We start from the raw sequence: 23,971 nt of genomic DNA on the forward strand, positions 1-23,971 counted from the left end.
GTGAAGAAAAGAGGAGGAGAAAGATTGGAGAAGAAAAAGTTGAGAGCAAGAAGAGTGACAAGGAAAGAAGAAGAGCAGACAATAGCTCATTCCAAGAAACGGAAATGCCACTTTACTGACAACATGATGAAAGAATTTCCATTTATACGCTCAGGTCAAGAATGGTTCACTGCACCCTTTGTAATTCCTCTTTTTCAATTGGCAGCGGGGGAAGAACAGCAGTGGTAGAACATTAACAGATGAAAAAGCATAAAGCCTCTCTGATTGTCCGTGTTGGTATGCCCTCTGTCACCACATTCTTCAAGAAGGTAGAGCCTTCCCAAGAAGAACATGATTTAGCTGTGCAGGAGGGTGTCTTTGCATACCACACGATGCAACACAATCATAGTTACAGATCTATGGACTGCACAGCACAACTGACACGGAATATTTAGATCCGGTTGAATTTGTGTCCCTGTCCATTTATGCGTCAAATCATAGACATGTAAAGCTGCTGACAATAGTAGTCAGATACATGATGGCAGCACATCTGTGGAAACAAAACTGCTCGATTTTGTTGAATTGAAAGGAGAAACAACAGAGGAAATTGCAGCGGAGGTCCTGGTGGTCATCCAGAAATGTAACCTGGAAAACATTCTCTGCTGACAACAAATACAAACTTTGGAGGACTGAATAGGCTGGGGAGGTTGAATGTCCATACCAAAGTTAAAAATGCTCTGCAGCGGGAGGTGATTGACTTAGGTTGTTCTGCCCACATCATTCATTACACAGCCAGAACAAATTTGCATATGATTCCCCTTGATGGTGAGTACCTGCTCAAAGATATTTTCATATTTTTATATTTTCACCATCAGAGTAGAAAGACTGAAGAGCTTTTGTGAGTTTGTTGGCCAGGAGTACCATAACATTTTATTACACAGCAATGTTCGCTGGATGTCCATGCTCCCTGCTGTAGAAAGAGTGCTGAAAAGGTATGTGCCATTGAAATCCTTTTTTCTTTCTGAAGACAAAAGCCCTGTTGTCCTGCGAACAATGTTCGAAGATCCACTGACTGAACTTTGCCTGGCCTTTGCCTGGCCTAAGAAACATTGAGGCAAAATTGACTGTAAGATGTGATGAAAACTTCATTCCAGTTTTGGTCAGAGGACTTCTGAGAGAGCTAGAGGAAAATGGAGTAATGTCTAAAGAGAGCTTCTCAAAACATCCCACTCATTCGTCACTACAGCTGTGAACTACTTGCAAGAAAATATTTACATTGTCTCTGTTTAAAAAGGCAACCTCTGCGTGAAGAGATCCAGAAGTCAGCAGACACACTGCAGGAAAAATGCCCCAATGTGACCATCAATGAGGATGTTGTGTGACGAGGTTACTGGCCTGCAAGAGTTCCTAAAGGGGGGATCGCTTGCAGAATGGATAACATCTGAGACACCGCTTAGTCAGAGATGGAGCACCGTGGTTACCCACTTCAAAGAGAACGACATCACACACACACACTAACCTGGCTAGATTAGCATCTGTTGTCTTGTGCTTACCTGGAAGCACATTTGAGAGAACACTCTCTCCGGTCGAGAGAGTGTTCTCTCAAATGAATGATCTATGGACAGCAGCAAGAAATAGGTTCACTGTTCCTACCATCAAGGCCATGCTTATTGTGAAGACAAAATTCATCCTCCCCTGCCAGGAGTTCATGGAGAAGCTGGCCAAAGACAGAGCAATCCTGAAGAAGATACATTCTTCTTCTGAGAAATATGCAGATTATGTTGGTATAAGTATATTATGTAGTTGCCAATCTCCTCATCATCTTATTTCTTTATTATGTTATTAAGTATTTCACATATACTATTGTCTCTGTTTTTTTTTAAATTTGCTCATGTTCTCTTCTGCTCTTATTCTAACCAGACTACCAGGACCCCTGAATGGCTGTTCAGATCGGACAGTTCTGTCTTGTCTGTAGTCAGTTCTGTCTTGTCTGTAGTGTTTCTGTAATATAGTTGTTTTCTCTGTCTATCAGTGTGCATGTTAGACTAAATACATGAAACCATTTTTTTAAATTTCATAGGTAGTAACATTGGATATTTTAATGACATATTGACCGCCGAACTGGAAATGTTCCCTGTTTTCATTTCAGAAATTTGGTCACCTTAAGCTACACACAATAATACCAAAGTCAATACCAGCATGTGAAGTAGCTTGCTAGCTGTAAAATCGCCAAAACAAACTGCGCTATATACTAAGGATTCTCTCACAGAGTTCAACTCGCAGTTGCTATGGCAACACCAGCCCTTTCCCACATTTCTCACAGACACACTTCTTTTTATTGGTGAGTCTGAGATATGGCTATTTCTTTGCAACTCTGCCTAGGAGGCCAGCATGCCGGAGTCGCCTATTCACTGTTGACGTTGAGAATGGTGTTTTGCGGGTACTATTTAATGAAGCTGACTGTTGAGGACTTGTGAGGCGTCTGTTTCTCAAACTAGACACTCTAATGTACTTGTTTTCTTGCTCAGTTGTGCACCGGGGCCTCCCACTCCTCTTTCTATTCTGGTTAGTGCCAGTTCGCGCTGTTCTGTGAAGGGAGTAGTACACAGCGTTGTATGAGATCTTCAGTTTCTTGGCAATTTCTCGCATGGAATAGCCTTCATTTCTCAGAACAAGAATAGACTGACGAGTTTCAGAAGAAAGTTCTTTGTTTCTGGCCATTTTGATCCTGTAATCGAACCCAAATGTTGATGCTCCAGATACTCAACTAGTCTAAAGGTCCGTTTTATTGCTTCTTTAATCAGAACAACAGTTTTCAGCTGTGCTAACATGATTGCAAAAGGGTTTTCTAATGTTCAATTAGCCTTTTAAAATGATACACTTGGATTAGCTAACACAACATGCCATTGGAACACAAGAGTGATGGTTGCTGATAATGGGCCTCTGTACGCCTATGTAGATATTCCATTCCATTTTCCAGCTACAATAGTCATTTACAACATTAACAATGTCTACACTTTATTTCTGAACAATTTGATGTTATCTTAAATGGACAAAAAAAGTGTTTTTCTTTCAAAAACAAGGACATTTCTAAGTGACCCCAAACTTTTGAGCAGTATGTGGACAGCCCTTCAAATTAGGGGATTTGGCTATTTCAGCCACTCCCGTTGCTGACAGGTGTATAAAATCGAGCACACTCCATAAACAAACATTGGCAGTAGAATGGCCAGTGGTCAGTTTGTAAAATCTCTGCCCTGCTAGAGGTGCCCCAGTGAACTGTAAGTGCTGTTATTATGAAGTGGAAACATCTAGGAGCAACAACGGCTCAGCTGCGAAGTGGTAGGCCACAAAAGCTTATAGAATGGGACCACCGAGTGCTGAAGTGCGTAGCATAAAAATCGTCTGTCCTCGGTTGCAACCGAGTTCCAAACTGCCTCTGGAAGCAATGTCAGCAGAAGACCTGTTCGTCGGGAGCTACATGAAATGGGTTTCCATGGCAGAGCAGCCACACACAATCCTAAGATCACCATGCGCAATGCCAAACGTCGGCTGGAGTGGTGTAAAGCTCGCCGCCATTGGACTCTGGAGCAGTGGAAACGTGTTCTCTGGAGTGATGAATCACGCTTTTCCATCTGGCAGTCCAAAGGACGAATCTGGGTTTAGTGGATGCCAGGAGAACGCTACCTGCCCCAATGCATAGTGCCAACTGTAAAGTTTGGTGGAGGAGGAATAATGGTCTGGGGCTGTTTTCATGATTCGGGCCAGGCCCCTTAGCTACAGTATACAATTAATCTAGACGATTCTGTGCCTCCAACATCGGCAACGGCCCTTTCCTGTTTCAGCATGACAATGCCCACATGCACAAAGCGAGGTACATACAGAAATGGTTTGTCGACATCGGTGTGGAAGGACTTGACTGGCCTTCGCAGAGCCCTGACCTCAACCACATCGAACACCTTTGGGATTGATTGGAAAACCAACAGAGCCAGGCCTAACATCAATGTCCAACCTCACGAATGCTCGTGGCTGAATGGAAGCAAATCCTGGCAGCAATGTTCCAACATCTAGTGGAAGCCTGCCCAGAAAATGGAGGCTGTTATAGCAGTAAAGGGGGGACCAACTCCATATTAATGCCCATGATTTTGCAATGAGATGTTCGACGAGCAGGTGTCCACATACTTTTGGTCATGTGCGGGGCGGCAGGTAGCCTTGTGGTTAGAGCGTTGGACTAGTAACCGAAAGGTTGCTAGATCGAATCCCCAAGCTGACAAATTAAAAATCTGTCATTCTGCCCCTGAACAAGGCAGTTAACCCACTGTTCCAAGGCCGTCATTGAAAACAAGAATTTGTTCTTAACTGACTTGCCTAGTTAAATAAAGGTTAAATATATATATATATATTTTTTTTTATATATATATATCTTTTTTTATATATAGCAGCAAAGGGGGGACCAACTCCATATTAATGCCCATGATTTTGGAATGAGATGTTCGGCGAGCAGGTGTCCTCATACTTTTTCATGTAGTGTACGCCTCATGGGTCTCCCGGTCATGGCCGGCTGTGACGCAGACTGGGATCGAACCCAGGGCTGTAGTGATGCCTCAAGCACTGCGATGCAGAAAATGCCAGAGCGACAGTTTTAACATGGCGAAATTGACCCCCCAAAAAATGTAAAGCTACAAATCCAAATAATTCTGATTAAATGAATCCATAAGGTAGTACATAATTCATTACAAGACTTGCACCGCCTTAGCGCCAGCTGAAAATATAGCCCCCGTACATTGGGTTTCATATCTAAACCTCTGATACTGTGGAAAACCTCCACACAACCTCCAGTCAACCTCCAGACAACACCCTACACAGCTAATCTAAGCAGTGTCCAGCCATATCCAACAACCTCAGCTCTGTAGGGATCAACTACAAAATTCACACAATTATTTATGCGCTTTCTGATCAGGCTAAGGGGGTGTCCCCGTGTGTGTTTTGTTCATGCAGAATGCGTCTTTCTGTGTCCCACCTCGTGTCTGACGGGATCCTCGATGCCGACCACACAGATGCAGGTGAGCTCATCAAGGATGTCGGCCTCGTTGTCCCAGTTTGGTTCTCCTGCCTCGGCAGGGAAGTCCCTGTAGGCCACACAGATTGTCCTCAGACCGTCACAGGCCATGGGCTCAATCACGTTCTTCACCATCTCATCACGGTCCTTAGGCTTGAAGATACGTGGCTCCCCGTTCGTGTTCAGGATATGAGAACATCTAGAGAGGGAAGGGGGAGAGATGTTTAACTCATCACGTCACAGATGATCAACTCCATCGTTCTCTGTGTATCCGTTCATCAGTGAAAGACAAGACCAATCTCGCTCTCTTCCGTACTTGCGTAGGACGATCTCGGAAGCTCCCTTGCTGTACATGCGGAAGCCACTACCGTCTGTGTTCTTCAGCACCGTGCTCATGCTCTTACGGGACGAGTTGAAGGTGTACACCTTGAAACACACCACTCAGTTATAACTATCATATTACACTATATTATTATAGTACAGTAGTTTGTGTATAAGTTAGCTCTCTGTAAGAATAATGGGTAGTAGGTTATTTGAACATTTTGTCTTGGGGCCACCGGGAACAAAACACACATATACATACATTGGATAGACAAGTTACAGATTGCACCATTAACGTTATGGATACATTTTGAAGCAGCTACACACCTTGTACAGATTCTCTTCAGGAATCTCGTCCCTGATTGGCTGGTAGTCTCTCTTCAGCTCCAGCACGAAGCCCAATAGGGAGCACTCCGTCTTGTTGCCAACGTGGCGGGGCAGACCTCCCTCCTTCTCTGGGGACTGGAGCAACAAAAACGTTACACATACCCTACATACTGTATCCTACCAACATATCGTATCCTACCAACATGTGTATTTCATGAAGACATACAGTAAAAGGGACATTGAGACAGGCATCATATGGAGTGTAAAAGCAACCATGTAGATATGCACTAGAGAAGAAGACACTATGCTTTCGTATGGATGTTCACACACTGTGTAGAGGTCGGGTGGCGATCCATATGTCGGGGCGCTACGCTCCACGGAACGAGCGAAGATGAGTGAGGGCTACTCCTAAGGGCTATTTAAAACCCGTGTCTTCCATCTTGTGTGATTATCTGAAATGGTGTTGATGGGCTGATGAATGAATGGATGGAAGGCAGCATACATTTTTCTGAAACGCCCTTATGGACCATTACTGAAGACTGGGACGATATTAGCGTGTGCTTCATGTCTGTGTGTGTGTGTGTGTGTGTGTGTGTGTGTGTGTGTGTGTGTGTGTGTGTGTGTGTGTGTGTGTGTGTGTGTGTGTGTGTGTGTGTGTATATGCGTGCGTGATAGTGAGACGTGAAGGTTTATCGTAAATGCTTGTTCAATTTGAGGTCTGCGTGTATACGGTGTGTGTGTGTGTGTGTGTGTGTGTGTGTGTGTGTGTGTCTCTCTCGCTTACCAGAATCTTAGTAGTATAGGCTGAGTTGATGGCGATGCTGTTGACCATGATTTCCAGAGTGAATGGTTTGATGACGTCAGGTTCCGGTACTTTCTTGTAGTGTGTGTCTCCCAAGTAGGCCTGCACCACGGTCATACGGTTCATGGTGAGGGTGCCCGTCTTGTCAGAGCAGATGGTGGTAGCGTTCCCCATGGTCTCGCACGCATCCAGGTGACGCACCAGGTTATTGTCCTTCATCATTTTCTACACAGGGGACAAGACAGACAGTAGAGGTTAGAGCAGCGTGTGTGTGTGTGTGTGTGTGTGTGTGTGTGTGTGTGTGTGTGTGTGTGTACCTGACAGAGTAAGTCTGGGAGATGGTGACAGCCCCTCTGGCACTGCCACTACCAGCATCGTGTGTGTGTGTGTGTGTGTGTACCTTGACAGAGTAGGCCAGAGAGATGGTGACAGCTAGGGGCAGCCCCTCAGGTACAGCCACCACCAGAACAGTGACTCCGATGATGAAGAACTTGACAAAGTACTGGATATAGATGGGGGTACACTCCTTCAGCCATGGGCGACCCTGCACCCCGAACGTGTCAATCACGAAGTACAGGATGAGAATGATAACCGTCAGAGCTGACATGATCAGACCTGGGCATAGGACACAAAGTAGACAGTTGCAATCCGGCTGTCAAATCCAGGAGAAGGCATATATGAACGATGACGTGTGTCCATACGTTTTTAAGACCTCCTCTGCCTTCCCAATCTGCACGGTCTGTCTCTGTGTGTCTCTCTGTGTTTTTCTGTCTGTGTGTGCTCGTTCATGTTGTCACAATACCAGATTTTGTTTATTTTGCGTTTAATATCAGGATACGCGATACCGTCACAATATCAGATACCAAAACGATATCACGGCAAAAAAAAAAGGCACATTAGCCAAAGTCACAGAATGGCACTTCCAGACAGATCTTTTGAGTTCAATATCATTACATACATACAAGCAATCTAACTACATAACAATATAACGTTAATCATTTATTTCAATGGTAAATCTCTATTGATAAACTGGGTAAATCAAGATGTAGCAATACAGGTGAATGCATATTCAATAGGAGTGTGCACATGCATTGAGTTATCGAGCTTCGTGTGTGTGATTTCATGGGGCTATAGATGAAAAACTGTTTCCATTTGGGACTAATTGTATTGTACTGATCAACAACATTTGCATAGAAGAAGCAATCTGTTCTTTTATAATAGTGTGCGCGGTCTATTTAAGACCCATGATGTCATTCACACACACACACACAGTTCGAGGCTCAAACAAAGATCATCTTGACTGGGAGAGACGTGAGGCGGGGGTGAATGAATTAAGTTTTGGTGACAATCAGCTTTTAAGTCAGCAATATTTTGCGTTATGGTTTGCATATTATCACACATAAGGTACAATGGTAGTACATTGATGTTAGCTTCAGCTGTACAGTGCCTTCAGAAAGTATTGACACTCCTTAATATATTCCACTTTTTTGTGTTACAGCCTGAATTTTTATTTAACTAGGCAAGTCAGTTAAGAACAAATTCTTATTTACAATGACGGCCTACCGGGGAACAGCAAAGGTATTGTTTCTCACCAATCTATATACACAATACATAATGACAACGTGAAAACATGGTTTTAGAAATGTTTTCAAATGTATTGAAAATTAAATACAGAAATATCTCATTTACATAGGTATTCACACACCCCTGAGTCAATACATGTTAAAATCACCATAGACAGTGATTACAGATTTGAGTCTTTCTGGGTAAGTCTAAGTGCTTTGCATACCTGGATTGTACAAAATTTGCACATTATCCTTTTCAAAATTATACAAGCTCTGTAAAATTGGCTGTTGATCATTGCTAGACAACCATTTTACAAGTCTTGCCATAGATTTTCAAGCAGATTTAAGTCAAAATTGTAACTCGGCCACTCAGGAACATTCACGGTCTTCTTGGTAAGCAACTCCAGTGTCGATTTGGTCGTGTGTTTTAGGTTATTGTCCTGCTGAAAGGAGAAATAATCTCCCAATGTCTAGTGGAAAGCAGACTGAACCAGACTGTTACCTGTGCTTCGCTCCATTCCATTTCTTTGTTATCCTGAAAAACCCCCCAGTTCATAATGATTACAAGCATACCCATAACATGGTGCAGCCACCACTATGCTTGAAAATATCAAGAGTGGTACTCAGTAATGTGTTGTATTTGCCCCAAACATAACTTTCTATTGAGGACAAAAAGTGAACTGCTTTGACACATTTTTTGCAGTATTGCTTAAGTGAGTGCCTTGTCGCAAACAGGATGCATGTTTTGGAATATTTTCTATTCTGTACAGCCTTCCTTCTTTTCACTCTGTTAATTAGGTTAGTATTGTGGAGTAACTACAATGTTGTTGATCCATCCTCCGTTTTCTCCTACCATAGCCATTAAACTCTGTTTTAAAATAATCATTGGCCTTATGGTGAAATCCCTGAGCGGTTTCTTTCCTCCGCCAACTGAGTTAGAAAGGACGCCTGTATCTTTGTAGTGACTGGGTGTATTGATACACCATCCAAAGTGTAATTAATAACTTCACCATGCTCAAAGAGATATTCAATGTCTACTTTTTATTTTTTACCCATCTACCAATAGGTGCCCTTCTTTGCGACGCATTGGAAAACCTCCCTGGTCTTTGTGGTTGAATCTGTGTTTGAAATTCACTGCTCGACTGAGGGACCTTACAGAAAATTGTACATGTGTGGGGTACAGAGATGAGGTTGTCATAAAAAGAAATCACTTGAACCATTATTATTGCACACAGAGTGTGTCCATGTAACTCATTACGTGACTTGTTAAGCACATTTTTACTTCTGAACTTATTTAGGCTTGCCATAACAAAAGGGTTGTATACTTTTCAGCTTTGTTTTTTAAATTAATTTGTTAAAATGTCTAAAAACATTATTCCACTTGGATATTATGGGATATTTTGTGTAGGTCAGTGACCAAAATAATCTAAATTTAATCCATTTTAAATTCAGGCTGTAAAACAACAAAATGTGGAGAAAAAAGTCAAGGGGTTTAATACTTTACTTTCTCTATGCTGATCATCTCTCAGTAGATGGTGTGAGACACATTTGACAGAAGTACAGAAAGTAACAAAAATTAGAATACCGAACCGGTTTCTATGTTCTAGTATCGAAACAGTACAGACGTTTGGTATACTGTGCAACACTAGTGTCGTCATCAATCTACACACAATACCCCATAATGACAAAGCAAAAAGAGGTTTTAGATTTTTTTGCAAAAAAGAAAAGAAATAGATTTACAGAATTATTCAGACCCTTTGCTATGAGACTTACTGAGCTCAAGTGCATCCTGTTTTCATTCATCATCCTTGAGATGTTTCTACATCTTGATTGGAGTCCACTTGTGGACAATTCAATTGATTGGACATAATTGGGAAAGGCACACACCTGTCTATATAAAGGTCCCACAGTTGACAGTGCATATCAGAGCATAAACCAAGCCATGAGGCCGAAATAATTGTCCGTAGAGCTCCGAGACAGGTTTGTGTCGAGGCACAGATCTAGGGAAGGGTACCAAAACATGTCTGCAGCATTGAAGGTCGCCAAGAACACAGTGGCCTCCATCATTCTTAAATGGAAGAAGTTTGGAACCACCAAGACTCTTCCTGGAGCTGGCCGCCTGGCCAAACTGAGCAATCGGCGACGAAGGGCCTTGGTCATGGAGGGGATCAAGAACCCGATGGTCACTCTGACAGAGCTCCAGAGTTGTTCTGGGGAGATGGGAGAACCTTCCAGAAGGACAACCGTCTCTGCAAGCCTTGATGGTAGAGTGGCCAGATGGAAGCTACTCTTCAGTAAAAAGCACATGACAGCCTGCTTGGAGTTTGCCAAAAGGCACCTAAAGGACTCTCAGACCATGAGAAACAAGATTCTCTGCTCTGATGAAACCAAGATTGAACTATTTTGCCTGAATGCCAAGCATCACCTGGCACCATACCTACGGTGAAGCATGGTGGTGGCAGCATCGTTAGACTACGGCAATGCTCTACTTTCCGGCTACCCGGATAAAGCACTAAATAAACTTCAGTTAGTGCTAAACACGGCTGCTAGAATCCTGACTAGAACCAACAAATTTGATTATATTACTCCAGTGCTAGCCTCTCTATACTGGCTTCCTGTTAAGGCAAGGGCTGATTTCAAGGTTTTACTGCTAACCTACAAAGCATTACATGGGCTTGCTCCTACCTATCTTTCCGATTTGGTCCTGCCGTACATACCTACCCGTAACCTACGGTCACAAGACGCAGGCCTCCTAATTGTCCCTAGAATTTCTAAGCAAACAGCTGGAGGCAGGGCTTTCTCCTATAAAACTCAATTTTTATGGAATGGTCTGCCTACCGATGTGAGAGACGCAGACTCGGTCTCAAACTTTAAGTCTTTACTGAAGACTCATCTCTTCAGTAGGTCATATGATTGAGTGTAGTCTGGCCCAGGAGTGTGAAGGTGAACGGAAAGGCTCTGGAGCAACGAACCGCCCTTGCTGTCTCTGCCTGGCCAGTTCCCCTCTCTCTACTGGGATTCTCTGCCTCTAACCCTATTACAGGGCCTGAGTCACTGGCTTACTGGTGCTCTTCCATGCCGTCCCTAGGAGGGGTGTGCCACTTGAGTGGGTTGAGTCACTGACATGATCTTCCTGTCTGGGTTGGCGACCCCCCCCTTGGGTTTTGCCGTGGCGGAGATCTTTGTGGGCTATACTCGGCCTTGTCTCAGGATGGTAAGTTGGTGGTTGAAGATATCCCTCGGGTGGTGTGGGGGCTGTGCTTTGGCAAAGTGGGTGGGGTTATATCCTGCCTGTTTGGCCCTGTCTGGGGGTATCATCGGCCACAGGGTCTCAGCCTCCAGTAGTTTGTGTCGGGGGGCTAGGGTCAGTCTTATATCTGGAGTACTTCTTCTGTCGAATCTGGTGTCATGTGTGAATTTAAGTATGCTCTCTCTAATTCTCCTTTTCTCTCTTTCTCTCTCTTGGAGGACCTGAGCCCTAGGACCATGCCTTAGGACTACCTGGCCTGATGATTCATTGCTGTCCCCAGTCCACCTGGCCGTGCTGCTGCTCCAGTTTCAAATGTTCTGCCTGCGGCTATGGAACCCTGACCTGTTCACCGGACGTGCTACCTGTTCCAGACCTGCTGTTTTCAACTCTCTAGAGACAGCAGGAGCGGTAGAGACACTCTTAATGATCAGCTATGAAAAGCCAACTAACATTTACTCCTGAGGTGCTGACTTGTTGCACCCTCGACAACTACTGTGATTATTATTATTTGACCATGCTGGTCATTTATGAACATTTGAACATCTTGACCATGTTCTGTTATAATCTCCACCCGGCACAGCCAGAAGAGGACTGGCCACCCCTCATAGCCTGGTTCCTCTCTAGGTTTCTTCCTAGGTTTGGGCCTTTCTAGGGAGTTTTTCCTAGCCACCGTGCTTCTACACCTGCATTGCTTGCTGTTTGGGGTTTTAAGCTGGGTTTCTGTACAGCACTTTGAGATATCAGCTGATGTAAGAAGGGCTATATAAATACATTTGATTTGATGCTGTGGGGATGTTTTTCAGCGGCAGGGAGTAGGAAACTAGTCAGGATCGAGGGAAAGATGAACGGAGCAAAGTACAGAGAGATCCTTGATGAAAGCCACCTGCTCCAGAGTGCTCAGGAACTCAGACTGGGGCGAAACCTAAGCATACAGGCAAGACAATAAAGGAGTGGCATCAGGACAAGTCTCTGAATGTTCATGAGTGGCCCAGCCAGAGCCTGGATTGAACATCTCTGGAGAGACCTGAAAATAGCAGTGCAGCGACGCTCACCATCCAACCTGACAGATCTTGAGAGGATCTGCAGAGAAGAATGGGAGAAACTCCCCAAATATAGGTGTGCCAAGCTTGCTGCGTCACACCCAAGAAGCCACAAGGCTTTCTAAAAACAGTTTTTGCATTGTCATTATGGGGTATTGTGTGTAGATTGAGATAAATAAATAAATAATACATTTTAGAATACGGATGTAACATATATCGGTTTCTATCCATCCGTGTGTGTGTCCGTGTAAGTGTGCATCTCCGCCTCGGTCCTCACCTGCCTTCCCGATCTGCACGGCTAGTTTGGTGAGTTTGCCCTGCAGCACAGACTTCTCCTTCTTGTTGACCTGAACCTTCTTCACCCGTTTCACCTCCACCTCAGGCTCCTTCTCCTCAGACTCAACCGCCTCGTCACTCTTCAGGGGCTGGATCTCCAGGGCAATGCCGTCCTGGGTCTTAGCTATTGGATAGGGTAAAGGGATGGGGAAGAGGGATGGACGGGATAGAGGGAGGGGGTAAAGGGAAGTGGGATAGAGGGAGGTGGAGTGGGAGGTTGAGCGGAGGGAAGCATTTAGTAGTGGTGTGGGGAAGGTTTGGGGGGGGGTTAAGATAGTGATATGAGGTTGAAGATGATTGGTGGTGAGGTTTTGTTGGGTCGGGGAGAGGCGCAGCAACAGTAAGGGGATCAAGGAGGGGTTGGGGTGAAGGGCAGAGAGACACAGAGAGATTGTGGTTCAGTTGTGGTTGGAAGAGAGACAGAGACACAGTCAGTCACCAAACCACCAGACTCAGGTCCTGAACAGTGATCCACTGAAACAACTCAGCTGCGGATCACTTAGATCTCTTTAACCAGAACAAATCCCTTAAGGTGATCAACACTGATGTTATTATGTGTTGTTACCTGTCAGTTTGATGGAGAGTTCAGCAATGTGATGTATTCTTCATTAATTAAAAGGAAAATTGGTATTAAAAAAATTAAATAAATCGACTGATTGTTTAAGTACTCTTATGCAGAAATGAGACATTATGAAAGAAGGAAGGTATTGGAAAGAGTAAACACATAGCACAGAATTCAGCAGGAAATGCTTGAGATAAAAGGATTTAATGATACAAAACGGATTTAAGGCAGCAATTTAACGATTTACAACTTGTCCCAGAGTCTATGGAGACATTTTTACAGCATTCGTGTAAAACAGAGAATAGATTCAGAACAAGAGATACAGGTTGTACATTTTACAATGCCTCCTTGTCGGGGGATTGTCAACTGAACATTTTCCTCTCTGCTACAGAGCTCCGTCGTGTTTTACATACGCAAATATGAGATTTGCATTTCACCACTTCAACAGCTTAGATTTGCTCTGTCTGTTCCCCGGGAGCATTGTGATCCCCGTGTTTCATCTTCATTCTGCCAACAACCTGGCACTGCAACAAGTCACTATATCTATTTCACAATCTAATAAAGGTGAAAAAGTAAAGGATGAATAAAGATATCAGTATTCTATGGTAACCAGTGCCTTATGCATTCTTTTGGATTCCATTTGTGGCACATGCAACAATAGTCAGTTCACACAAAAGCAGTACATTCACAATCTAGCAGGATCATTTTGTACCGTCTACTTGTGTTGTTTTTGCCTTGATAATATGACTTTACATGAGTCCCCCTGCACTGAGCAGAACAGGCCACCAGTCTCAACACAAAACCCATTAGAACAGACCAGAATAAACACAGCCACACACTGACTGGACTGGCAGACGGACGGACTGACTCACGCACAGCACTTACAAACGCAGCACGGACCACGCACCACGACGAAGAAGGGGGGCGAGTGTGTGTCACGAAGAAAAAAAAACATGTCAACAAACAAAGAAACCGACAAACTGCAAAAAGATACCCCCAAAAAACCAAGCAGAGCGATACAACCACCACAAAGAAAGAAGGAGGATAAGAGGTAGAAGAGGAGGCTGCAAATCTCCAGAGGTAGGTTTTTTTTTGCGAAAGAGAGAGAGAGAGAGAGAGACAGAAAGAGAGGTAAACAGTGATAAGAGAGTACGAGACAGCATGAGGTCCTGAGCAACATCCTGGAAAGAGGCAACAGTGAGAGAAATTAAAGAAACAATAGAGAAACAGAACAGACAACAATCCACAGCCAATTGATACTGTCAGGGTGCAATTCCCACACTGAGCCACTTCCCAGAGCTAATGCTGTCTCCTTAACCCCTAGAGACTAGTGTTAGATATTCTACTATTCTATTATAATTCTGTTAAGATCCCTTCTCTGTTACACTAAGCCCAATCACTATTTCCCAAATTCCCAGATCCTGCATGGTATCAGGGGTCCTACAACTCCCATTCCATTACCTCTCAAGAGCCAGAGATGACTTGGCGTCCATGAAGCTACACTGGGTTCACTACAATTCAAAATAAGTATTTTCAGAATATGATATGTTGTGAAGTGAATGCAGGTCAGGTCGACATGTCCCAAATAATTTAATCTTCTCCTGCTCCAGCAATATTTCTCCATGCTAGAAAGGAGAGAATCTGTTCACTAGTGCTAAAGTCCAAGGGCGAGGGGAAAGAGAGGGCAGGAGGGCTGGGGAGGTGTAAGTAGCAGATGCTCAGGCCCTAGGAGGCTGGGGGACGGTAGGGTGTGTGAGGGGGGAGGGACAAAGCTTGGATGAGATCTGAATGACACACCACATAGAGGGTGGGAGGGTGGACCCGTCCAGGCCAGGAAAGCTGGAAGAGCTACAACACCTGGGTCCTTTTTTGAATGTATCTGACACACGCACACATAAAAAAATATATATATATATTTTAATTAAACCTTTATTTAACCAGGTCAGTCACGTTGAGAGGAAAATATATGTGGAATGTATCTTTTCAATCTCAACATAGCATGTGAGGATGGTGAAACTTCTAGAACTAACCCGTTTGCAGCTCTGTGAGCGAGATAAAGCTAAACCCATTTAGCTCTATAAGGGTTAAAAATCTACTGGAGTTAAATAGCTCCGAATGATATAACTGTAGTCAATAACGGTAATGCTGAATGCTAACCCTAGCTAGCTTAGTGATTGATTGGGTCTGCTACGGTGGCATTGACGGCCTACCCCACTTCTCTCTGTGTGCCAGTGGCAGGTGAGAGTTGCATCCTTCCACAGGTAAAGCGAGACGAGAAGAACCTCCCCTTTTCAGCAGGTGGAGGGAAGCGAGAGTGAGAGAGACAGAGTGAGACGGACACGAGACTCCCAGACTGCTGCTGAATGGAGGGGGGAGGGAGGGATGGAGGGGTTACCTTTGTTGCGATTTTCGGGGGGTCCTTGTTTTTTACCTGTTCAGACAGAGAGAGAGAGTGCGGAATGCTGACAACATGGCTTAAAAGGAAATTAACAAATCATAAAGCCAAACAGAACAGAAGATCAAAACAATAGAAATTCACGTGTGTTGGGGGCTGGAAGGGGCCATCAGAGGAGAGAGAGCACTAGTTGGTTTAAGGCTGGAGAGTATAAAATAGAGCATCCACCCATAGACAGCAGGTCGGTTACTGATGACTGGTTACACTGGGCTCTTGTCTGTTTCAATCAATACATGTGTGACTAACGGCAGTAAGTTTATAAAAACACATGCACATACACGCACATAGACATACGCACACACACACACACACACACACACACACACACACACACACACACACACACACACATCCCGTCCATTCACTCATGCCCCTGTCTTGACGTTCAGGGAAGCAGTCATTTCAGATTGATGTCAGACAGACGAAGAGGCTGCACTGCCGCAGGTTTTTCTCCTTCTGCCTGAGAGTGGTGGTGAAGAATGGGAGGGTGTATGTGTCAGTTCAAGATGTGTGTAGCCCTGAAAGGGGGGTGTATGTGGAGATAAGTTAGGGTTAGGGTTATCTACTCTATGAGTAACTGTATCAGTATGTGTCTCTGGCAGAGGTGTGTGTGTGTGTATACGTGTTTGACTGTCTTTGTGCGTGTGTGTGTGTGTGTGTGTGTGTGTGTGTGTGTATACACGTGTTTGACTGTCTTTGTGTGTGTGTATACGTGTTTGACTGTATTTGTGTGTGTGTGTGTGCGTGTGTGTGTGTGTGTGTGTGTGTGTGTGTGTGTGTGTGTGTGTGTGTGTGAGCATGAAAGGGAAGTGTGTGTGCATGAGTGAACGCATGGGAGGTGAGTTTGTGTGTGGAGTGGACGTGACACAGCCCTCTTTCTGTTTCCATTCTTGCTGTACACACTTGTCTCAGAGGAAGACAGCCATTTCAACATCTAGTGTGTGTGCCTGTGTTGCAGCCAGTGCGTGTGTGTGCCTGTGTTGCAGCCAGTGTGTGTGTGTGTGTATCTAGCCTGAACTTGCTCTGATCTACTTTCATATAAACCCATAACATTAAGATCATGATGGTGGCGCTCTGCGGTTTCGTGAACAATTGAAATCACAGTCTAATTCTGTGATGACATGAGATGCCAATTGGAATGAGTTGTTGCCTTGCAGCTCCCTCCTCCGAGCAGGCACATTCAGCCCCTTTAGAATGAAAGCCTGAAGAACTGAAATCTGAGCAAAAAACTCTTACCAAACAGAAAAGGAGACGTAGCAAAGTGTTAGTACGGAACACGCGCTTATTACAGACCATATTGATAGATACACAGCTCAAATGTATTGGGAGGCCTCTGTTGTTTAACGTGATCATATCTATCCTCGAGCTCCACCACATCAAGTACTTCGAGAGGTAGATGCATGACGGATGTTGAACACATACAGCGATGTCACCGCTTTAGCGCTTCTCACTTCAGCGCCCGTGACGTCATAGATCTAGTAGGTTAAGTACAAGGTTCTGACAATGGCGCTCCAGTGTAGTTAGAACAGATACGAAAGGGAGGGAGGGATGAAGGAGTGGAGAATGAAGGTCTTCTTCTTTTGTCTCTGACAGTAAGTCTGTGGTATGGACATAAAATGACCACCCATGAACAGAACCACTTTGGGGAAGGAGTGGTCTGGAAAGGGCATATCCTTGGATGTGAAATCTAACACCAAGGATTCGACAAAATAAGGATAGGACAGCGAAGTCAATGAAACTGAGCATTCAGAATGGAACCTCTTGCCTCCATAGTACAGTGTCTATCATGGCCGTCCCATTCCTCTTCACAACATTCTCGAGTTCAACAGACAGTATGGTTACTCAACCTCCCACCAGAATCTTACCTCAGGGAACCAGCGAACAGAGAACTCGCGTAGAAAGACCGAGAGAGCTCGGCAGAAAGAAACAAAGAAAGGAGACCGCTTGTAAAAAGCAAGTCACTGACTCTCTGTGAACTGTGACCATGGCGACATGCGTTTGCCAATTGTTCCCTGTTTATCTCTCACCTTTCTTGATCTTCTTTTCCTCGTCGCTGTCTCCCGCCCCCAGCAGAGTGAAGATGATTCCAGTCTGGGAGTTGAGACCCACCGCAGACACCACCATTCTGCCTGATCCCTCCATCACATGGGTACCTGGAGGAGAGAGGGAAGGAAAGAGAACGAGAGAGAACACTAGTACATAAACAGAAAGGTCATGACTGTGCTACAGTCTACTGTATGTATGAATGACTGTACTGTATGTTACTCCATTGTGTCCTCCATTTTCAGTCTGCATATACTACATCACACGCTTTATGTTATCATTAAAGCTAGAATCCTTAGTTGCTACACCAATTTTTGGACTTATAAATGAGTGATATATACCCATTGATTCCTGAAGACTATAACTTATACGTAAATGCCTCATGAGCTGATTTCAACTGTCGTACCCCATCAGAACACAAAGTATAAGATTGGTCTAAAACAATGTTTGTAAACAACGTAAATGTAAACACACTTTGCAGAGCATAAAAATATGCTTAAAACTATAAATTGGTATATCATGGATGGTCAGTCCTTGCATCCATAGCTCTGCCTATGAATTTGAGAGTGGTAAAAAAAAGTAGGCCCATCCCACAGCTTTTTACAAAAACAGAAGCGGGATGAAAGCTTTGATAGTTTAAATTGCGGATTCTATCTTTAAAGGGGCAAAATGGATGTAGCAACTGCATATGACCCTTTTTAAAGACAAAGTTCCTGACTGGAATATGTTCCCGGGATTCTTCCGATGGCAATGAGGAGTACACTACATCAGTCACTGGCTTTATCAATAAGTGCATCGAGGACGTCGTCCCCACAGTGACTGTACATTTCTACCCCGACCAGAAGCCATGGATTACAGGCAACATTCGCACTGATCTAAAGGGTAGAGCTGCCACTTTCAAGGAGTGGGACTCTAACCCTGAAGCTTATAAGAAATCCCACTATGCCCTCAGACGAACCATCAAACAAGCAAAGTGTCAATACAGGACCAAGATCGAATCATACTACACCAGCTCCGACGCTCGTTGGATGTTGCAGGGCTTGCGAACTATTACAGACTAGAAAGGGAAGCACAGCCAAGAGCTGCCCAGTGACACAAGCCTACCAGACGAGCTAAATAGAGGCAAGTAACACTGAAACATGCATGACAGCATCAGTTGTTCCGACGACAGTGTGATCACGCTCTCCGCAGCCGATGTGAGTAAGACCTTTAAACAGGTCAACACTCAGAAGGCCACAGACGGATTACCAGGACGTGTACCCCGAGCATGCGCGACACACTGGCAAGTGTCTTCACTGACATTTTCAACCTCCCCCTGTCTGAGTCTGTAATACCAACATGTTTCAAGCAGACCACCATAGTACCTGTGCCCAAGAACACCAAGGTAACCTGATTAAATGACTACAGACCCGTAGCACTCACGTCTGTAGCCATAAAATGCTTTGAAGGGCTGGTCATGGATCACATCAACACCATTATCCCAGAAACCCTAGACCCACTCCAACTTGCATTCTGCACCAACAGATCCACAGATGATGCAATCTCTATTGCACTCCACACTGCCCTTTCACACCTGGACAAAAGGAACACCTACGTGAGAATGCTATTCATTGACTACAGCTCAGCGTTCAACACCATAGTGCCGTCAAAACTCATCACTAAGCTAAGGATCAAACACCTCCCTCTGCAACTTGATCCTGGACTTCCTGACTGACACCACCGCCCCCAGGTGGTAAGGGTAGGTTACAACACATCTGCCACGCTGATCCTCAACACGGGGGGCCCCTCAGGGGTGTGTGCTCAGTCCCCTCCCGTACTCCCTGTTCACTCATGACTGCACGGCCAGGCACGACTCCAACACTATCATTTAATGTGCTGATGATACACCAGTGGTAGGCCTGATCACTGACAACGATGAGACAACCTATAGGGTGGTCAGGGACCTGACCGTGTGGTGCAAGGACAACAACCTCTCCCTCAATGTGATCAAGACAAAGGTGATAATTGTGAACTACAGGAAAAGGAGGACAGAGCATGCTCCTATTCTCATCGTTGGGGCTGTAGTGGAGCAGGTTGAGATCTTCAAGTTCCTTGGCGTCCACATTACCAACAAACTAACATGGTACACCAAGACAGTCATGAAGAGGGGACGACAAAACCTATTCCCCCTCAGGGGACTGAAAAGATTTGACATGGGTCCTCAGATCCTCAAAAGGTTTTACAGCTGCACCATCGAGAGCATCCTAACAGGTTGCATCAATGCCTGATATAGTAACTGCTCGGCCTCCGACCACAAGGCACTAGTAGTAGTGCGTACGGCCCAGTACATCACAAGGGCCAACCTTCCTGCCATCCAGGACCTCAATACCATGTGGTGTCAGAGGAAGGCCCTAAAAATTGTCAAAGACTCCAGCCACCCTAGTCATAGACTGTTCTCTCCTCTACCGCACGGCATGCAGTAACGGAGTGCCAAGTCTTGGTCCAAGAGGCTTCTAAACAGCTTCTACCCACAAGCCATAAGACTCCCGAACAGCTAATCAAATGGCTACCCAGACTATTTGCATTGCCACCCCCCCCCCCCTCCTCCTTTTATATGCTGCTGCTACTCTTTGTTATTATCTATGCATAGTCACTTTGACAACTCTACCTACATATACATATTACGTCAATTACCTCGACACCGGTGCCTCCGCACATTGACTCTGTACCAGAACCCCCTGTATGTAGCAACACTATTTTTATTTACAGCTGCTCTTTAACTATTTGTTATTCTTATCTCTTACTTAATTTTGGGGGTATTTTCTAAGCGTTTCACTGTAAGGTCTACACCTTTTGTATTCGGCGCATGTGACAAATACAATTTGATTTTACTGGGATATTAAATGTCTGATAATAGTGATATTATTAACAGGCGCTCTCACCGGACAGCAGCATGGGGTCCTTCTCCAGTGACTTCCTGACTTGGTCTGATTCGCCGGTCAGAGAGCTCTCATCGATCTTCAGGTCATTGCCCTGGATCAGGATACCATCAGCTGGCAGCAGGTCACCTAGAAAACAGTTACACAGTTATATGACTGCGATATACAACGTCTCATCATATACCCTACCTTGGTGAATTTGGTCAATGTGTTACCTCATTATATTGGTTCACTGTATCCTGTCTGGGGAATATTACAGAATGTTGAATTCAAGCTATATCTCTCACCGCGTTTTAACGGAACCCTGTCTCACCGCGTTTTAACGGAACCCTGTCTCACCGCGTTTTAACGGAACCCTGTCTCACCGCGTTTTAACGGAACCCTGTCTCACCATATTTGATCTGGGTGATGTCTTACCTTGTTTAATCTGAACCATGTTTTAATGCGTTTTAATTTAACCATGTTTTAATGCGTTTTAAATTAACCATGTCTTACCATATTTGATCTGGGCGATGTCTCCCGTCACCAGTTCGGACACGGGGATCTGGATGACCTGGCCTTTGCGGATGACGGTGAACTTCTGCTCCTGCTCGATGCGGTTCTGCAGCCCGCGGAACTGCTTCTCCTTGCTCCAGTCGTTAAACGCTGTCACCAAGACAACGATTGCCACGGAGAACAAGATGGCGGCGCCCTCGATCCAGCCCGCCTGCGCCTCCCCCTCATCCTCCACTCCCGACGCTGTCTCACCACACACTGGGGAACCCAGAACACAACCATGTTTAATAACAGACCAAAACACCACCAGGTCAATGAAACAGAACCGACACCCGACCAGGTCAATAGAACAGGAACAAAACATGACCAAGTGAATAATACAGGACCAAAACTTTAACAAACTCCCAAAAACACTCTTCATTCTCCCACCTGTCTAAACTACCCCGGGTTAGGGTGTACTACTCACGCTCGCTATCTCCCCCAGGGGGGTGGTAGAAGGACAGGCCCAGGGAGATTACAGCAGCAATCTCAAGGATGATGAGTGTAACATCCTGTAGGGCCTCCCACACCAGCGCCAGGAAGGACTTAGGCTTTTTAGGAGGGATGAAGTTCTTCCCAAATGCCGCGTGGCGCTTCTCCAGATCCACTGGGTTACCAGACAGACCTGAGAGAAAGGGAGGAGGAGGAGAGGGAAGAAAAGGAGGAGGAAGGAGAAGAGACAGTTAATAGAGTGACCAGTTATCACAGAAATGCATATAACGAGATCAAAACAATAGATGTTGAATATATACACTCACTATAAAGGTATGAAAACATATTCCAAACTGTCAGGGTTAGAAGTCTTTAGGGCATTCAATAGGAAGTGGTGTAAAGTACTTAAGTGAAAATACTTTCAACTTTTACTTTACTACATTCCTAAAGTAAATAATGTACTTTTTATTCCATCCATTCTCCCTGACACCCAAAAGTACTCGTTACATTTTGAATGCTAAGCAGGACAGGAAAATGGTCCAATTCAGACTCTTCTCAAGAGAATATCCCTGGTCATCTCTACTGCCTCTTATCTGGGTGACTCACTAAACACAAATGCATTGTTTGTAAATTATGTCTGAGTGTAGGTGTGCCCCTGGCTAACCGTAAATAAAAGAAAAAGAACATTTTACCATCTGGTTTGCTTAATATAAGGACTTTGAAATGATTAATACTTTTGATACTTAGTATATTTAAAACCAAATACTTTTAGAATTTTAATCAAGTAGTATTTTACTTTTACTTGAGTCATTTTCTATTAAGGCATATTGACTTTTACTCAAGTATGACAATTGGGTACTTTTTCCAACCACTGTCTATAGGTTGCTGTATAAGCCTCGGTACAAATGTCTAAAATTACTTTTGTAGTGAAACGTCTACATCACCCTTTCTTTATCTGAGGATAAACATGACAACAATGGCTGTTGCCATACCAAACAGAACCAAGTAGAGATGACCGTTCAAACACACCCATCCACACCCCATGTCAGCCTCCCGCTGTTGTCACAACCTGCTAGACAACCACTGCCAAAGACTTTGCATTTCAGTTGGACAAAACCACCCATCGGTCCGACAAACATAATATCCCTTTTGTACATTTTTTCATCAATCAAACCGCTAGATCATCTGGTATTGTCCTATTAAGACAAAAATATATTTCATACATTCTGAGTAAGATATCATCACCACATGGAAATCTTATGATTCATAATTGTTGCAAATAAACCTAGAAAACTGCAATAAAAAAAAATACAAAAAGAGGTCAGTCAATGAGAACCCATGAGGCGTTTGAAATTATCATCACAAGGATGTTGAACTCATTGGGTGCTCCCAAAATGGCAAGCTACTCCCTATGAAGTGCACTACTTTTGACCAGGGCCCATAGGGTGTCATTCGGGATGTAGCTGTCATGACTGTTTCCTGTCCTCTGGGATTGAATGTCAGAAGGATCAGACAGTGAATCAATTATGCTCTAGTCATTCCCACATTGGTCCAGGATTTAACCACTCTCCCTGCTTCGTCCAATCTTTCACTCAGCAGCTTTACACTATGTCCTTGTTCTATCAATCTCCCTCGTGTAGTTCAAGGTGTATTCAAATAGATCCGATACTGAGATATGTGGCTAGCTATGGATAATCGGAGTGTGTAACTGGTGAGGATGTATAGGATACATAGAGAGTACATTTAGTATTACAAGATCAATACGTTCAGAATACATTTAGTATTGACATGGCTAGTTATGGTAGTGCATGACTGGTGAGTAGATCCACAACTAAAGACAGCTAGTTATGCTAACATGCTGATCTATTACAATAGATTGAATGCTGATATGCAGAACTGTAGTTAGCTATGCTAACCGGAGAAATGTGAGAAGGAGCTGGATAGGCAAAATACAGTATACAGAGTCACAGCCCTCTACGACAGATGCTCCTTAAAACCACCATCATATTGCTTTCCCGCTACTGTGAGCCAGCTGGACAACCGGAGGAGGGAGAGAGAGGGGTGCAGGGGGTGGGTGAGGCAGTGGGGAAGAATGGCAGAAGGTGTGGAAAGTGTGAGAGAGGGGGGGGGGGGGGGACTGTGTTACGTTGCTAAAAACAGCTTGACGTAATGACATCAAACCCACCAAAAATATTTTTATGCAAAAACCGTGTCAAATAAAAATGTAGTGGTTGAAGTCTTTCCATTATCCATATGGAACCATGTAGTAACCAAAAAAGTGTTAAACAAATCCAAATATAATTATTTAATTTAGATTCTTCATAGTAGCCACCCTTTGCCTTGACAGCTTT

The 23,971-nt window shown here is 44.3% G+C and overlaps 1 protein-coding gene across 6 annotated transcripts in view; it reads right to left on the bottom strand.

Annotated features, from left to right (window-relative positions):
* The window catches only part of LOC129843188 (plasma membrane calcium-transporting ATPase 1-like), a 176,993-nt gene that overhangs the window by 69,233 nt on the left and 83,789 nt on the right, over positions 1–23,971 (bottom strand). For 4 of the 6 annotated variants that reach the window (XM_055911853.1, XM_055911852.1, XM_055911857.1 and 1 more), the window contains exons 3-13: positions 21,616–21,813; positions 21,150–21,407; positions 20,658–20,783; positions 17,721–17,846; positions 15,634–15,669; positions 12,618–12,800; positions 6,886–7,100; positions 6,468–6,710; positions 5,684–5,818; positions 5,352–5,461; positions 4,997–5,234 (exon numbers count right to left, since the gene is read on the bottom strand). In XM_055911853.1, the coding sequence (XP_055767828.1) occupies positions 4,997–5,234; positions 5,352–5,461; positions 5,684–5,818; positions 6,468–6,710; positions 6,886–7,100; positions 12,618–12,800; positions 15,634–15,669; positions 17,721–17,846; positions 20,658–20,783; positions 21,150–21,407; positions 21,616–21,813 (1,868 nt within the window). The remainder of the gene's footprint in view (positions 1–4,996; positions 5,235–5,351; positions 5,462–5,683; positions 5,819–6,467; positions 6,711–6,885; positions 7,101–12,617; positions 12,801–15,633; positions 15,670–17,720; positions 17,847–20,657; positions 20,784–21,149; positions 21,408–21,615; positions 21,814–23,971) is intronic. The other 2 variants (XM_055911855.1, XM_055911856.1) reach the window with 1 other exon arrangement.

The sequence above is a fragment of the Salvelinus fontinalis genome, chromosome 3 (assembly GCF_029448725.1).
Source record: "Salvelinus fontinalis isolate EN_2023a chromosome 3, ASM2944872v1, whole genome shotgun sequence".
Taxonomy (NCBI): Eukaryota; Metazoa; Chordata; class Actinopteri; order Salmoniformes; family Salmonidae; genus Salvelinus; species Salvelinus fontinalis.